Genomic DNA, 19143 nt, shown 5'->3' with positions numbered 1-19143 from the left:
AAGAAAATGGAGCTGAGAGATTGTGACTTTCCCAAGTCAGTGACTAATGCATGGCTATATAGGCACTGACTCTTAGGCCAGCAAACTCTTTTATTGAATGCATCTGCCTATGGTTGTAGATTTAGTGTCTTTCTTTCTTCCTCCCTTTCGTCCTTTTTGCAATGCATAAATCAAATGTATCCTAGACTATCAAAAAAAATTCAACCAGATTACACAATATTTTTGGTTACATGCCTCATACATATATATGTTAGTATATTCAGCCATACACAGTGATGCCAAATTTTGTACCAGCTGAATTTTCTGGTAAGCCAGCAATGCCTCGATTAAAATGGATTGAAGCCATCCAATCTACTACCAAACGACAAATTCAGAGTTAGGAAACATCTTAAAATCTCTCCAGTTGAACCACTAATTCAGTGCTTAAATACTTTCTAGAATAGTCCAAACAAACTTTCTCCTGTCATTGCTTCACCATTATCAGCACAAGGAGTTCACTGTTCTAGGAGCAATGTTGCCAATTTTAGAACCTTGGAGGAATGTTTTTCTCTATAGTCTGTTATCTCTCTATAATTTCCTCCTGGTGAATTCAGCAAATTTTTCTGTTTGTTAGTGTTACCAACTGACCTAAGTCTGGATCCCAGCTCTCTTGGTTATTAGCAGATATGAGACCTTAGCAGATAACTTAGCCCTGGACCTCAGTTTCCTCATTGGTAAAATGGATCAAATGAAACAATGCATGTAAATTGCCAAGCACGACAATATCTTCAGTAAGTCATTGTAGTAAATGCTCAATAAATATTTGTTAAATAAATGAATGACCCTTCCTTTATCCTTGACCTTGTCTCAAAGCAGCAACTCCTCATATTGAATCTCTGTCTTTGCAGGGAAAAAAACACACTTATCTGGTGCAATAAACAGGTAACAAATGACTTTCTTGTTAGAAACATAATCCTCTTAAGATAGTCCCATTAACCTGCGAATGGTACAAATGTCATGAAGCAGAAATAGTGTCATTCCATAGCCTGAATCATGAAAATCTAACTTTGCCCTCATGGAGTAGGAAGCACTATGTCAAGTTACATCCAATCCTTTATCTTGTGGTTAAAGCATAAATCGTAAATCTTGCTGGAGTAAATCTTGACAAGTGAGAGTATGAAAACTAACGCACTTTGGAGAGCTGTTGTGTAGAAGATGGAGTGTTTCCTTCACTTATGCAGAGCTTGGATGAGTCTCTATCGAGGACCAGAAGAGACAAGGCTCTATTGAAGCCACTCGTTAAAGCCACTTCAAATTCAAGAGTTCTACTATTCTAACAAGGAGAAAACAGCATCATCATTATTGGCCCTTGAGTATACCCCTCAGGAAGTTAACCTAATGACTCCATCCACAACATCTGTTGTGACTATTCCATTTGCTTCAGTCCCAGGAGACTACAGCAAACGCGTGTACCAAGGCGTGAGAGTGAAGCACACAGTCAAAGATCTACTGGCAGAAAAACGATCCAGGCAGACAAGTAACTCAAGATTTAACGTAAGTCCCAATTTAATACATTTCTGAAGTTCTTGGGGGTTCGAGCTCTCTGTTCAGGTTAGTTCTCTCTCCCTTTATCCACACAACAATCCCACACTCCTGGGTCTCATATTCTCAAGAGCAAAGCCCTCCTTTAACTGGCCCGTGCTATAGAATTACTTTTATTTTTCATTTTTCCCCATGATGGGCAATCTTCCTCTGCAGAGCATACCCACATGATATCTCCTGTCTCTCACTCAGTAGTGCCAACATTCACACTATCACCTAAACTCCCCTTTTGTTCTCCTCATCCTAGTCTATTTCACACCAGTTTTCATGTCCTTTCTGAAAGAGTTTTTATATCCTTATTCATCTGCTATTGATTATGTGCCCTTGGAAACAGGATTCGCATTCCCTCATAACTGTATGTCACTTAAATCGCAATCGATAAATGCTGGCTCTCCCTCTGACTGAGGATCCTGGTGGAGTGGAGGAACATGGGCGGAGAGGGAGCCTTGGCCCTGCCAGGAACCAGCACGTGGCCCTGGGAAAGTCACTGTACTTCTCTGGCCTCAACATGAAATGAGTCATTCAAAATGACCTCCAGGGTCCCTTCCAGCTGTAAAAATCTCAGACTATTATTGACCTCATGGCATGTTTGATAGCTGCCAGCAAGTGTTCCAAGAGCTCTGTGATCGTATTGTCTGGCTACTACAGCTAGTGGCAATAAAAAGATGATGTGTCTTTTCATTTCCCCCAGCCATGAATTAACAAGGGCTCAGCTGGCGGGAATAATGCTGATCTTCATCTACATGTTACTCTAAACCCAATAGATAGAGCTTAGGAAAAAAATCCTCTCCATAAGATGCAAAATCAAAATTTAAATATCCTAGTAGGAGATATTTTGAGTCTAAAACCTTTATCTGCCATCCATGTCTTCATAAATAGCTCTACTCTGTGCCTAAAATGTTTAAGTGGTTGCACATAGATCTCCAAAAATAATTCTAGAATGGCAATAGCATTTGGCTATCAAGATCAGTATGTAACCACCTATTCTATTAGGTAAAATATAATGACATGAATGTCAGGCATCTGCTGGCATCTTCCGGGTGCAGGTCATGGGAGCAGATGACCAGGGATAAATGAGGCAGTCACGTGCAGTGCTAGTGCAGGGGCTGACACACAACAGTTACTGATTCTACTCCAGCTTATCTGCTGAGCACGTTGGCCCCACATTCAACGCTGCTCCAAAATCAAACTCCTGGGACATGTTCCAAGTGAACCAACTCCAGATTCAATTTCCTCCCATCCAAAAACACCTTTTGTTGCACATTTTATGCTCTCCTTTCTTTGAAACCACCTCCTCTCTTCTAGTTCAACAAATGGAGCTAAGCTGGTTCAGAGAGATCTGAATAATTGGCTCCTTATCTGCTCCTAAGTCAATGTTTCTCACAGTGCCTGCTCTGAATCATCTGGGGTGTGTGTTAAAAATATCAACACAAACCTAGTCTCTTGGGAGAGAGAGAGAGAAAGCAGAGTCTACTTGCAATGAGCCACAGCTTCAAGTGGAAGTAATGCGGATTGCTTGGCCACAGCCACAGCTACGACTACAGAGGAGAGAGCAACTGAATTTTGAAACTTGATGAATGTTCCGGGCAAACTGTCAATTGGAAAGACAAGAGTCACACAGAAGGATAATTTATACCCATAGTCAAGGAGCAGACATTGTATCTGCCTAGTGTGAACAGGGCTATAATTCACACCTTGGTATCATCATCAGTGCCTATATTCAAATAAGTCACTATCCCAGAGTTATATAAAAGGGCAAGTTACATAAAAGGCATATAGCCCAAGGGGTGGATGTATTTTTTTTCTTTAAAATTTACCTAATAACGACTTCTTGCTCAAGATCTGCGCTTGTCAAGCCACAGATTTTGTTTTTCTCCTTATTTTTTGATGTTTTTACTTTTTAAAAGATAAAACAATGTAAATATAGTTGATAATATTCCATATGATTTGATTTCATTTTAAAATGCAGATCTCTGGGCCTTTCCCAAGTCTGACATAAAGTTATTGGGTTGGAGGTAGGAAATGGTCATTTTGTTATTTTTTTAAAAGCTCCTTTAGTGATTCCTTTGCACGTTACTGTTGGAGAACTTTGCCATGGAGCAAAGAGCAAGTATCTCACACTCTGCAGCCAAGGTTCTTATCTCTCCCAGATAAGAACTTGCTGAGTTATTACTATTGGTGCCGTGACACTGTGTTATAGAGCAAGTGGATACAAGAAACATGTAATGCATAGTGTGTGCCGTTAAACACCAAATAACCCATAGAAAGGAAAAATACTTACACATTTAAAAAATACAAGAGCATATAACCGAGCACTAGACTAGGTGCTAAGAACAAAAGACCAGGTAGCATAGCCATGTGATACGAACACTAATAATATTTATGTAAGGACAATTTAAAGTGTCTTGTGTATTATTTCATTGGATAGATACACTAATCCTGTAAGATCAGTTTCACAGTTTCCCACTTTATAGATGAGTAAGTTGAGAACAATAAAAGGGAAGTAATTGTTTCTAAGTTGCACAGTTAGCAAGTAGCAGGTCTCCCAACTCCTAAATCCATATTCCATATTTAAAGGGAAAAGTCAATGTGGACTAAAAGTAGAATCTCTGAGGCATGCAAACAGAGGAAATTTTTAAAAAGAAAATGTGACATGTAGAAAGAATTTCTAGGACAAGAAAGGGACAAACCAGTTCTAACCATGGTATTTATTCTTAGGCATCAGTGCATGGGTGATATGAACTCACCCTAACTGTGTGTTCCCATCACATTACCCGACATCGCAACGCTAGTATCTTACTCGAATACTCAGTTCAATGACCTTTTACATTCAGGTAATTAAATGCATAAAGTCCCAAAATGTGGTTATTTGGGCTTTAGGCATTTCCATGAGTTGATTTTACTGTCCACGGGCTCATGCTTCATCCTCTCAGATACTCTAAAATATCTTTAATCACAAGAAGGATATCGGATTCGTTAATCATCCACTCTCAAGGGCCTGTTTCTGTCCCTGTTGCGAATACAACCCAGTAAGCAGGAATAACGGAACATCGTGTTACTGGCAGACACCGTGGGGCTCTAATTCCTTGGCTAGTAGGGAGACTACCTCCTCTTTTTCCTACCAGTGCACTGTGAGACAATGAATCCAGTATCTCAGGTAAGTTCTGATAGGGAATCCATCCATTAGACATGTTCAAAACGTGTAGCTGACAGCATGAGCAGTGACCAGTCAGGGATCCTACCACGTGGTTTCACCATAAGCATATTGTACTAGACCAGAAAAAATGGACCCCCGCCCCAGAGATTCCACTTCAAGTCCCTGGCACCTGTGAATGCTGCCTTATGTAGCAAATACGCAATTAAATTAAGGATCTTGAGAGGAGGCGCTTACCCTGCGTTACCTGGGTGGGCACTCAGTGTGCCAGATCCTTGTAAGAGAGAGAAACACACACACACAAAGGGGTGGACACACTCAGAGGAGGGAGTCATGCCACCACTTACACAGAGGTTGCAGTGACAGGGCCGCAAGTCAAAGAACACCAGCAGCCACCAAAAGCTGGAAGAGGCAAAACAGATTCTTCCCTCTCATCCCATAGAAGGCACGACCTCGCTGGCACCTTGATTTTGGACTTCGGGCCTCCAGAACTGTAAGAAAATAAACCTGGATGGCTTTAAATCACCCTGTTTGTGATCATTTGTTACAGCAGTCCTAGAAAATTAATGCATATACATTATGAAAACTCCGTCCCCCTGGGTAAGCATACTTTGGGAAGTATCTAGGTGATGCTCAAATCTCTGCCCTTTCATTTGTGACAAGACTCTGACAAATTTACACAAGACTATGCTGATCCATCTTTACCACAATTTCCCTCGCAAACATCCGTTTTTGATACCATGAAGTGTCTTTCACATCTTTGCAGTAGAAATAAAAAGAAAATCCCTTGTACCGAAAGAGACTTTCACCAAAGACTGGAAATTAAAACCACTTCTATACATTTTAGCCATCATTCTGTGGCTTCACAACTATTATTATGTATCTCTATTTTTAAACAATGGCTTTTCTTTTTTCCTTCTCAAATTTTTCTGTGGCATTCTTCACTACGCTATTAGATCTTCTACCATAAAATATAAATATGAGTCATTTACTAACATCTAGTACCAAAAAATATGCAATTAAACTTCAGATTACTGCATTTTTTTTCGAGTACACTCTTTCAGTTGAGTTCCATTAAGGCAAATCACTGAATTTTTTTAAATAACATCACAAAATTCAATAAAGTGTCCATTCTCTATTTTTTTAAAAAAAGCCATAAATCTAATAGCCACAATGTTTCAGTTTTGTTTTAAAATTCAGCGAATAATTTGCAGGCTATTGAGATTTTTAATCAAGTTTTTCATAAGCTGTCATATATATTCATTTAAAATCGCTGAATATACAACAGCTGACATGGAAGGGAATTGTAAAGTTTGCTGAGTAGGAAATGGAAATCAGTTTGGAATGGAAACTGTGGGAGAACGGGGGAGTGCTGTGCTGAACGGAGAAGAATCACGATGGGCCTAGATATCAGGGCCTGATGTTCAATTTATTTTTTTCATTTGTGGACAGCGTAACAGCCCTGTCGCTGTGCTCATTCATCAAAGTGCTGTATCAGGAACAATAAGGAAATCGATATGAAAGTTCCCTTAGGTTAATCCTACATAAACATGAGGAAAAATAAGTGAAGATGTCTGGTTCTGCTTTTGGAAGGTCTGCACTGAGGAACATGTTGAGGAGAAATATCCCAAATGGGAGATATATTCGGATTACATCGGCCTTGATTTACACATACAGTACAGATACAGACCGAAATTTCACTCTTGCCACATGGCGTGGTTCGCTTTTCAGATCATAACTACTTACAGTTATTTTCTTTTTTTACATTTTCCTAAATGTGTACATTTAAATTAGCTGCTAAATATCTCTACATCAAGGACATGTAGGCTAAGGCCATATTGTCAGCTGGATTTCTTGGTTAATAACCTTTCCTAATTATTTTTGGAAGGAAAATACAAGCAAGGGAAAGAAGTATGACGATAGCAGATATTTCATGGGAAAATGTGGAGGAACAGAAGGGGAATAGGTGCCATTTGGTATCTTTATGGCATGGAGTAATTGAAATGTTTGTTGAGAGGTTGGTGAAGTCTAACCATAAAACAGATGTACATCGTCTGCCTCGGGTCCTAAAACCTGTCTGTCCGTCCTTCGGGACTGCTAGCTGGACGTTTGTTTAGTTACACATCCAGCTGCTGCTTTGCTGCACTAGTCACGTGCACAACTCAGTTACCACTGAGTGTGAATGTCGTGACGTCCAGATCTGCAATTTGCATTTGGATTTCTTGGGAAGTACTAGGGTGAAAAGTACACAATTGGAAGCTGTAAATTATATCACCTGGAAGTTTCTTCGATTTCCCTGGAACTTTGGAAAATACATCTAAGACATCCCTCCTACAGCAATACAACCTGCTCCTTCCTTAATATGTTTGAACCCCTCCTTCGGGCTATGAGTGGTCTCGGACATTCCCTTCTGCTCTCTGGGCCTCAGTGTCCTTGCTGATAGAAGCAGAGAGCTGGGCCATGTCTCTAAGATTCCTCTCATTTCAGGATTCATTTTTTTAAATAAATTTTATTGTGCAGTATATACCTGAGGTTTACAACATGATGTTATGGGATACATATATGTAGGTGTGTATGTGTGTATATATCTATAGATAGTATTAATATATAGATATACTATCTATATATCTATAGATAGTAAAACAGTTACTATAACATAGCAAATCAACATGACCATCATCTCACATAGTTACTTTTTTGTGCAAGAGCAGCTAAAATCTACTTATTTAACAAAAATCCCTAACACAATTTAGTCCTCATGTTGTACATTAGATCTCTAGACCAGTTCATCCTACATATCTGCTACTTTGTATCCTTTGAGCTACATCTCAGTATTCATTTTTAAGACTCAAACTTTAAAAAGTTTATCCCATTCCTTTACTGTCTTCATTTTTGTTATTCATATTTCAAATGTTCCCATCTCACTGTTTAGGATTTAAAGTAGATCTGAATCTCTGAGAATGAGCTCATACCCAATTTGAAGCCTTTTGGGGCTAATGTTTTAGATCATTCTGTCATCTGAGAACCTATAGCACTTAAGTTTCCTGAAATTAATCTTCTAAGACACAGGAAGCGTAGCATGGTGAAGAGTTTGGGCTCTGGATCCATATGACCTGAATTCAAATCCCAGCTCTGTTATTTGCCCACTGTGCTATGACGGTAAAGTTACCGAACCTTGCTGTTTAAAGGAGGATAATATCTGCCTTGTGAGGTTATCATAAGGGTTATATTTCATATTTGCCAAAGGCTTGGCACATGGTAGGTGCTCAATCAATGCTATTGCTATTAAATACCTACTACATGCAAGAAACAATGGAGATTAGAATTCAAAGCAATGCAAGAAAGTCATTGCCCTGAAGAAATGTATAGTTCAGTTGTGGGGGAAGGAATTATATGCTATTAAAAATTTAAAAATGGCTTTGCTCCAAGTGCCGAAAGAGTGATTGTGACCATCTGTGAACATTACAGAGGTTCAGAGGAGGGTGAACGCAGCATGAGGAGGGTGGGTAGAGGAAGACTTCTTGGGGGAAGGTGCATCTTGAGCCAGCTTTGAAGGACGAAGATGACTCAGTTGCCCAGGAAGCAGGTGTAGAGTTCAAGCAGAACACACGGAGGGGCACAGACCTGTGGGAAGGGGGCATTTTGTCTGCAGGGTCGAGAAATGAAAGAGAAGGTTGGGAGGCCGGCCTCGTGCATAGAGCTGGAAAATTCAGTTCTAGTCTTGCCTGTTAAGATCTCGCAGACACTCCCCTCTGCTCCCAGAGCTTCCAGTGTGTTTTTCTGCTAAATTACATATCATATTGCACTATACCTGCTTGTTTTCTTAAATCTCTCCCCCCATTGGCTATGGTCTTGCTATTTCTGTTTGTTCCTTCTGGACCCTCCAGCCCAGGAAGAATGGCAGTGTGGTAGAATGGTCAGCACCTGCATCTCAGCGTCAGACAGACCAAGGCTCTGATTCTAGCGTGTGAAAGTGTTCTCATTTCTCTGGGCCTTAGTTTCCTCCTATGTAATGGGAACAGTGATACCCACCATAGAAGGTGTCATGAGGGTGAAAATAATGTCCTTAAAGCACATGGCATGTTGCAAGTGCTCAGCTAATGGTAGGTGTTATGGTTTTTATAGTATCTGGCACATGGTGGCACTTGACAAATGTCACAGCAAACGTGTGCTGCACTGAGGTAGATACGCACTAGATTATGGGGCACTCCGGATAGCAGCCTTGAGTTAGATACTCTCAATTACTACAAAATCTAATCTAATACAAATAAGTCAAACCATTAGAAAAGCCACTGGGTAACATTTGTGGGTCTGCAAACTTCATTCACTATGAATAAATGAAACAACAAAACAGTAGAAACAACAGTTAGCTGCCTGAATTTTACTCAGCAATGCCACCCCCTGCATTCTGCAGGTCAGGGCGGCTAGAGTTGAATTTCCAACCTGGTGGAATTTATTAAGATCATTTCAATCACTTCCATTCTGCAGTCCTGAATGTCCAAAAACTTAACCAGTCTTGGATAACAAACCAAGAATTACATTTATTCATCATGGACTACTATTTCTTGAAACACCCAGCTTCCAATGACAGGACAAAGAAATAAAAGTCCTAATATTTGGATCAGGCTTTGCTACCAATGCACTGACCTACAAGTGACATGACTTTCTTAAGCCTACATTTCCTCAGTTTAAAAGGATCTTCCGTGTGGTGCAGATGGGAGGGGGTCGGTGTTCAGTGTTCTCAGTGTGTTCCCCCCGCTGGGTGCAGCTGTTTCTCTTCTTGACTCAGTAGATTTTCCCAGCCCTCAGAATATATCCCACCCACTGGCTCCCCTCCCCCCAACCTCCAAGGCCAGGATGAACCCCCTCTTTATTCTGAGAAAGATAAATCAATTCTCTTTTCTCTAGTTCTACTAAAGTTTTGCAAATTGAGTTTTCCAGGAAAACAGGGGACAGAAAAATCACATAAAGCACAAGGACAATTATGTGGCCTACAAATGTTCTGACACCAGGGTTAATATATCTGGATGGACACAGTGGTACCCCAGAGGTGACCTAAAAGTCCATCACATCAGCTCTCTCTTGGATAAGCAAGAATTAATAATAATAATAATAATAGCTATCATTTACTGCTGGGCTCTGAAATAAGGACTTTACAAATATTTTCATTTGTCTACTTTAAAATATGTTTCATTTGTCAACGCAAGCACAACAGCTTTAAGAGGGTAGTACTCGTATCTGTTTTTTTCAGATGGGGAAAATAAGAATCAGGTAGGAAGCAGTAGGGCTTAGATCTGGACCCAGATTTGTGGGACTCCAAAGTCTTTATTTAACCTGGCATACTGCCTTCCTAAGTTCATGTTTCCAGTCCAAGGAAGGCTGAAATTTGGAGTAACCACTTTGCTGCAGGTCCTGCTGCTCAGTCCTCACATCACCCTGCAGATTTCATACATGATGTTGGGCCCCAGGTATGACTGTTATTCCCTCTGGGCCATGTAAGTTTATCTCCCCACCCATCCCTGCAGTGTAGACTGTTCAAGGGATGCCACACCCAGCCCAAACCAAACCCAGGACCTTCCTTTTCTATGGTACTCAGACATCTTAGAAGAAACTAGACCCAAGAAGCTTTTAATTTCCTTCTAGAACTTATCTTAGTTTTGTCCCAGAACCTGCTTCTAGAATATAGTCCCACCTTGTCATTCCTCACTACCCTCCGGTCTCCTGGAACTCTCCAGGGCAGCTGGGCCTCTCTGTATAAAAGGAAAACACTTCCTGAACCAGAGTCAAAGCATGCCATGCTGACCTTGCAGAAGCCTCTTTACTGCTCTCCTAGAGATCTCTCGGGCCTACCTCACACAACCCATTCTCTCCGACCTTTTCTTCTTGCCTTCAGATGACCCCCCTGCTATGCCTTCTGCTGCAGTGGGATTTATTTTCTGAATATTGCCAAGCTGATCTGAGAGGCTGGCATCTCATAACTCACTCCTGGGAATGGACACAGAATGCCACTCCTCCCACTTGAGAAGGAAGAGACCACATCAACTCCCTTCTGAGGGCGGGAAGAGATTGCTGAGCCTGTTGAAACATCAAGTTAACAGCTCAGTTAATCTGGTGACCCACTCCTTCTGTGCTCTCTTAACCCCCAGGGGGTCTGGAATTCTCTCACCATTGTACACACTAAAGTACCTTACACATATTCTTAATAAACATAATAGCCACTAAAGAAGGGATGGGGATTTCCTTATGCCCTTACTTTCTTATGAAAGTGTGGGAAAATATGGGCAAAGGGAGACCACCAATGCTCTCATTTCCTAGGTTTTAGTCCTCCGTGCTAAGGACAGATGGTACTCTTTACTCATGTAGGAATCCAATTTTAATCAAGACATGCACCCCAAAACTTGCTGAAACTTGAACAATTTGTATATTGTGCTACTTCTCTTTGGCATTCTGTTGGAGGTGCTAATCAACAATGAGAAGGCTGAAAGAAGACACAGCAGAATGTAAATAAGTCCACAAACCAATAGCCATACCCTAAAATTAGAGCACTGGCTGTACATAAATTCAAGGAACAAATCACAAGTGCTGCAGCCATCAGCACATTGTCACATCTAAGAACATGGCACATGTATGGTATAATGAATCCACTGTTGGAAGAAGAGTAAGCTTTCGACAGAGGCATCCCAACCTCTGCAGACATACAAGTGCAAAAAAGTTGGCACCATTGCTAGGACAGGAAATGCTCATGCCCTTCTCTGATTTCTTAAAATTGACTCTAGAAATTATTTTTCACCTCTTCAATTCTCATAAACTGAACCTATCCTACAGTGTTTTCTGGCTTTGTAAGATCGTCATACTTGCCTGGGTACAACAGCAAATGGGCATCAGATGGCCTAACGTGTGCCTTCCTGCTTTGCTATTGCTTTATTTTTCTTACCTTTTCTTATTGTTTTAGAAGTACCTGTTGTTCTCTTCGTGGTTGGCTACTAAAGCTCTTGATAAAACTGCAATTTTTGTTTAATAAATACACCTCATTTGTCCTTGCCATGCTTTTATGAATTGCCAGCACATGTAACTTCTGCAAGTTTTGATAAAGGGAATCAGTGTCCATCCCGAGACCATCACCCCCTCACCTTTTGCTTAGTCTCAGTGCTTTGCATGTTGCTTGTTAACATTGCCAGCTAACCCCCTTCATGGCCTAGGATGAATTAAAAAAGAAAAAAACATTTTCTGAGCAGGCAGTGCCTTGTAAAATCAAAATGCCAATGTTTGAATACAGACGTACATACTATATTCTGGGCATTCATTTGAATGCACGTTTTATTTTCTAAGGCTTCTAAATGGCCCATTGTCTGGCTTTAATTAGCCCACTGTCCTGCCCTGTTTAGAGCACTGAACCACATTTCTAGGGCTTTCCATGTTCCCCACCCAACCACCTGCTCCCTCACAATCGCAGAAATTTTAAAAATAATAATAAAGGCGAAACTTTTGCAAGCAACTTATTTTTTCAGCTGTTCTATTGGTTCTGAAGTTTTTTTTTTTAAGTCATGAAATTTAAAATAATTCCTGGTGGTGAATTCTTTCACACAGCTTGCAAAAATAATCAAGTTTTGCAGCGAAACAGCCATAGCAAGTCCATCTGGCAGGACTGGAGTTCTGCAGATTCTTTTCTGGCCAAAGTGCATCCCAGCCACTGCTTTTGTTCTAACTTAGCTACATAAATACAAATAGCTTTCCAAAGGCCCGCCAAGATCCAGGAGGAGAAAATGTGTTTCATTTTGTAACTTAGGCAACAGAAATCACTTTCTCACCGAGACAGCCTGGACATAATTTTGTGCCAAGCAGGAGAGTCTTAACAGTAAAAATTGAAGAAACCGTCAAAAAGTTGGAATTCTGTAACCATGTGAGCTTTCCAAGGTCATAAAATAGTTTATATCCCAGAAATGTAAGACAATTGGAATCACGGTTCTCAAAAGATTTGAAGATTTACAATAAAGATATGAGACCTAAAGTCTATTAATGTTAACTAGTTGCTTTAATTACAAAAGGAATATATTTGTAAGATTTCAAACAAACACAAGAGTATGAGGTGAATAGTAGAAATCTGCTGAAGTCATCCCTGCTCACACTCACCTTGTTCTACAACCAGGAGCCACCCCATTGAGTTTTATGCAAATTCTCTCAGAAAATTTGCTGTGACATTTTATTAGAGAGAAATTAAGTTGTCACACCAACAAGTTAATGAATATTGAAATCTGTTAGATAATCGCATGCATTATTACAAAAATGCATAAATTAATATTTTCATGGTAACTTCCCTTCCCTGAGAGAGAATTTAAACATGGCTTTTAGTCTTCATTTTCCCTCTATTCACTTGAAGGCCTTAGGTAGATCACGTAATCTTTTTACGTCAGTGACAGAGCCCCTCCTGTCACCAGAAGCTGGTGATGATGGAGACAAGGTGCATGAAACCAGGCAAGCTCCTTCTTTGTAAGATAAGTCCTTATAACCTAGGTTTTGTAGACACCAAGGTAAATGTCTTTGAGGATACTTGTTTCAATATTCCCTCCTCAATTAAAAATTCTTATTGGCCCTAGGATTGGACCTACACAATGTACTATTAAATTCAATCACTTAAGAATGTAGGGTTTTTCTTTATAAATAGGGCAGCACCGAGAATGGTGCAGCTCCCAGGACGGGTTGCCACAGTCCGCACACTTATGGGAGAGTTGCAGCCCTTGTTGATGCATCTCTAAAAGGATGTCCAATAGAAGTGGACAAAAATGTCACCCGCTGGCCTCCTGATATCCTGGCCCTACTGAGGGCCCATCAGACCCTCATCACTGGGTCTCTACTCAACCACAACACCCGTACACTCCCTCCACCAACCCTTTCAGACCCAACATTTTAGCACCAGATTCAATTTCCTAGAACACCACTTTCACCTTGCCCACGCTGCAAAGAAACTGCTGAAGGGACACTGCCTGCTACCAGACCAAGTCTAAGTTCCTTAGCATGGCTCAGAAAGCCCTTTCTAACCTGGTTCCAGCTTTTCTTCTTCTTTCCTTTCTTCATATTTCCTGCTTGCATTTCCATGTCTGTGACATGCTGTTCCACAAATTCAAGCCTTTGCTTTTCTCCCTGAAGACAATGTCCCCTGAACTATCTGCTTATTGACTTCCTTTTATCCTTCAAAACCAAACTCAGATATTACCTACGTTATGATGTGTTCAATCACATTCCTCCAAGACAGTAAGTCACCCCCACACCCACCCTGGTCCTTGCCCCATCCTTCTGCCTGCACTAAATCGTGGCTAGAACCCAGGCTACGTCACTTATGAGCTTTGTGACCTTGAACAAGTCCTTCAGAGTATCAGTTTTCCAATCTATAAACTATGGAGAATAATTTATAACAATCTATCTCATTGATTAATGAAAATTAATCAGAATAATGAAAAATTCATACAAATCATTTAACACACTACAGAGTACATAAAGCACACAAATATTAGTTGTCACTAAAAATGATCACACACATAATAACATATGTGAAGTGCCTGACACAGAGTCTGGCAGGAAGTGGGTATCAGGCAACATTCATTCTCTCAGCCTCAATTCTTATTTTTATTATTGCACTAATTACATATATATTTATGCACCTGTTTTCCCTACAGAACTGTGTGCTAAGAATAGAATCCATGTCTTATTCCTCTTTGTATTTCTGGAAATTACCATAGTCCTCATGCCTAGTAGGCATACAATGCATTTTAATATAGTCAATGAAGTGAAAATTCTGCTTCCAACAATTCAACTTGGTTATTATTCCTTGAAGAAGAGCTGTGCATTCCCACTCCTGTTTTTGGTTCCAAAAATTCCTCACCCCTAAGAGCTTCCTTTCTCTTCTCTGCATCCTCTTCGCCCTCTATTCAAATCCTCCGAGCATTGATTTCCCCCTCTTCTGACTAGACCATGCATCCGGAAACCAGGTACAGACTGCTCTGTATCATGAGCTACTCTTTCCTGGGTATGTCCGTATCTGTTACTCATTGCTGTATCAAAAACTACCCAAACCTTAGCAGTTTCAATTACACTGATGTATTATTTCTTGCAGTTTTGTATGTTGGCTGGCAGTTCCTCTGCTGGTTTCCCCAAGGTTTACTCATGCACTTGCATTTATCTGGAGTCTCAGCCAGGCTGGAAGGTGCAGAATGACCTCCCTCATGTGTCTGGGAGTTGGTGCTGCTGCCTGTCAGCAGGGCACTTGCATTCCCTTCCACACAGTCACTCATCCTCCAGGACTAGCTTCCTTATGGGGAGGTCGAAGGGCAGCATTTCAAGCAGGTGAAGGTGAAAGCTGCAAATTCCCTTGAGGCCTAGACACCTCCACCACATTCTATTGGTCAAAGTAAGTCCCAAATTCATCCTAAATTCAGGAAGTGGAAAGACAGACTCCACTTCGTGATGGGAGGAGCTACAAAGAAATTGTGGCTGTATTTAATCTACCACAAATGTCTTGTCTCCCTAAGTAGATCCCGATCTAACCCCTTTGATTTCATTTTTTCTAGAACCTGCAAAATCCAGCACTGTGCCTTGCACATCAGAGGTGCTCAATAAATCTCAGTAGTTTGATTGAGAGACTAGTGCACAGAACTTGCTTAGTATGTCCTTGAAACATTAAGGGAGCATGAGCGTAAATTTGAGAGTCAGACAGTCTTGGGTTTACATCCTAGTTCTGTAATTTACTAAATGGGAGATTTGGGGCACGTTACTTAACTTCTCTAATGCTCAGTGTCCTCTTTTGTAAAACTGAGATGATGGTATCTACCTTATACTAAGATAACATTATATAAAGTACTTGGCGCATAGTGATGTTTATAACTGTAGTTCCTAATCATTATGGGGTATTTTTCTTATTTGGGATTAAATATATAACTCAGATAAGTGGCCCATAAATCAAAACCTCTTTCAAACTTTGCAAAAGTAATAAGATTTATGAGAACATGTTTGGCATAGTTTAGTCAGTGCATAAGATTTCATGCCAATCAAATTGCCCCTGGTTCTGCTATATGCTTTTCACATTAACTAAGGCATGTAATTCCCTATGCCCATTTTTTCCTGGGGGAAGAAGGTGTTCCAGCCTAACACGAGTACTCATTTAAAGGCTGTGTTAACATCTGGTATTAACTGCACATTCATTCCAAAGTTTGACAAAAATTATATGGCCTGTGGTGGATCTAAATTCATATATTAAAATGTGGTGTTAGAATGTTCAATATAATATCATCAGTTCCACCTGCCTCACAACCATAGATATGATAAAAATGAAAACTTAAATGTATAAAATACCGTGAATTCCTTGAACAGAGATACAACCTATTCATAAGTGGCTATGATTATTATTACTTAAGTATTAGTAACAATATGTTCAAGCTTAAAAAGATATTTTCTAAACTGTATTATTTAAATTAAAAAATAAAATTATACAGCAGTGTGAAAAAGGTCATGTTAGTCAGAGATCTCTTCCTTAGTACATTTCAATATATTTCTCCAAATGGGTTGGCACCTAGAAATATTATTATGGGGTCATAAAATGACAATAAATGTACTCAAGGGAAACTCCTAATCTTATCACTTTACTACCTTGGTGACCTATTAGTTCAAATTAACTCATTTTCATGGAGGGGGTTTGGGGGCAGCTGTGGGGCTGCTGTGTTAGCTGCAGGAAGTTGCGACTGGCAAATTTCATTCAAATATAAACCTCTAAATTTGGCTACCTGGCATTGCAGGATCCTGTTGTTTGCAGTATGCAAAATAAAAATTATGTACCATCTCGCTTGGTCAAAAGTTAAGAGCTCTTCAATATTAATTTCAATGTTATTTCTGGTGGATTTGTAGGATGAGAGACAACTGTGTGACTATAATATATTGAACAAGGAAGAATGAAATGTGAGTTTTCCCTTAACATGGGAAACGACAGCAAGTGTGCAAGCTGAAGGCTCCTGGTTTAGGCTGTTGTCTCCCAACCTATGAAATCTGGGAATGAGACAAGGAAACACGTGGCAGCTCTGAAATCTGTCCAGTGAAATCCTTCCCAGTCCCATGGAGGGTCTTTGGAATTCCTTTATGCTCTGGAAGATGAACCGAAGAAGTGCATTATCATTGATTTTTGTATTTATCCCTCAAAATATTTCCCAGGCCACCACACAGCAGGGCAGCATTAGTTATAGCTATAAACCAGTTAATTAGATGGAAACATTTTATATTATGATTGTTATATTATGATTGTGATTGTGAGTCACAGTGTTTGTCAAAATATGTCAAAATTCATCAAATTGTACCCTTGAAATTTGTGAGTTTGATTATATGTAAATTATATATCAATAAGGCTGACCCCTAAAATAGAATATCACTTGAAGGATTAAGGAGATGTATATATCTATCAGACAGGGAAGTACCCAATCCCACCTAATCCTTTTTGTGAGCATTTATATAATTATACGATCCCTCTGGATATCCCTAAGTCTCCTTTACATTAAATTTTTTAAAAAACTATGATACTTTTCTATTTTTGATTTTTGAGTTGTTAGAATGCTTAAAAGGCAGTCTGGTGGGATGATTAAGAAACAGTCTCTGAAATCAGAAAGTACCCTGTTTGATCCCATCCACTGCCGCCACCACCACCGCAACCAACCCCATCCTAGAAAGGAGCTTAGGTTATTCTCTCAATGCTTTGGTTTTCTCGTATGTAAAATGAGAATAATATCACTCATTTTCTGGGGTGGTTGTGAGACTTCAGTGAGATGATACAGATAACATATTTGGCCACAGCAACGCCCGACACTGTGCTTATGAACTTACTACAGGTAAGTGCTTATGAATTACTTCTATTATAATTTAAATCTCTGCTGGAAAACATTGGAAATCATGGAAAAAGCTTTTGTGCTGTTTTAAAAACCAGGAAGGTATCTAAGTCTCGGTTTAATATTTAGAGATTCAATTCTGTTTCAGACAGACTAGATTGGGGGTAAGGAGATCTCTCCCACAACAGAACTGGATCCCGCCTAAGACAAACTTTAATGCATTGTTGATCTAACATGAAATAAGGGAAATCTCCAAAGCTGAGGGTAGGAGGCAGGGGTTGGCATGGGAAGTTAAGGAAAATTAAGACATTGCATGATAAGATGATCATGACCAAAAAACAGGTTCCCTGAGGACAAGTACCCAAATTGGCTGGTCCTTGACTTGTTGCCAAGGTTGGGAAACTGAAACTGAGACTCCAGGCTTCATCTGGGGATCCTGGAAGGCAGCTTATTCCCAAGAAATATAAACATAAATCCCCTGAAGGAAAGTAACCTCAATTTAGTACCACAGATTTTCACAGATTAAGGTCAAAAAGACATGAGTTTCAATCAAAGCTCACCAAAACATAAGAAAACAAACCACTGTGCCTGAGTCAGCATAATCAATAAATAACAAATTTAAATTCCCAGGACTTTCACATATTAAAATTGCCTTATGCAAACTATATAATAACTTAATAAATAATGAGCACTCAACAAGAGACTCTCAAAAATTACCAAGTATATTTTAAAAATCAGATGGAATTTATAGAAATAAAAAATATAAAATCATGATATAAAAAACTGGGTGTGTGAGAAAATTAACTACAGTTGAAGAAAGAATTAGTGAACTGGATACAGATCTGAAGTAATTTATGCCCATCTATAGGAAAATACATTTAATAGAATAATTGACATAGAGAAAATAAGGAGAGCTTAAGAGATATGGAGGATAAAAGTAAAACACCTAACATATATCTAAACAGAGACCCAGAAGGAGAGAATGAATAATAAAGACAATATTTGAAGAGACAATGGTTGAATTTTTTTCAGAATTTATGAAATACATGAATCTCCAGACACATGAAGCACATCCTATACCAAGTTGGATAAATACAAAGAAATCTACCTCTAGATAAAATGAGGTGAGCTTGAAGAACCTTAAAGACAAAGGGATTATATTAAAAGCAGTCAGAAAGAAAGAAAAGATTGTCATGAAGAATAACTGTAAGATTAATTTAATAGCAGACTTCTCAACAGCAATCATGGAAGCCAAAAGACAATGGAATGATACCTTTAAAGTGCTGAGAAAATAATAATTATAAAGTTAAAATGGTAAACTCAACAATATTATCTTTCAAGTACAAAGTCAAAAGAAATACTATTTTCAAATAAATAAAAAACTGAAACAGTTCACCACCTACATTTAAGAAATGTTCTAAAAAATTATTTTATAAGAAGGAAATGAATCTAGAAAGAAAGTTTAGAAAAAGCACAAGCAAAAAAAAACGGTGGACATGTAAGTAAATCTAACACAGATTTACTTAATAAAATGTTGATAATGATGTCTAA

At 39.4% G+C, this 19143-nt stretch overlaps 1 protein-coding gene across 1 annotated transcript in view; it reads left to right on the top strand.

The window, feature by feature from the left end:
- C7H11orf53 (chromosome 7 C11orf53 homolog) overlaps positions 1–19143 on the top strand; it is a 37614-nt gene that overhangs the window by 9848 nt on the left and 8623 nt on the right. The window contains exon 2 of the mRNA XM_045555627.1: positions 1424–1533. Within this exon, the coding sequence (XP_045411583.1) occupies positions 1424–1533 (110 nt within the window). The remainder of the gene's footprint in view (positions 1–1423; positions 1534–19143) is intronic.

This window comes from Lemur catta, chromosome 7 (genome assembly GCF_020740605.2).
Source record: "Lemur catta isolate mLemCat1 chromosome 7, mLemCat1.pri, whole genome shotgun sequence".
Lineage (NCBI taxonomy): Eukaryota > Metazoa > Chordata > Mammalia > Primates > Lemuridae > Lemur > Lemur catta.
This window is presented reverse-complemented; position numbering and strand designations above follow the sequence as displayed.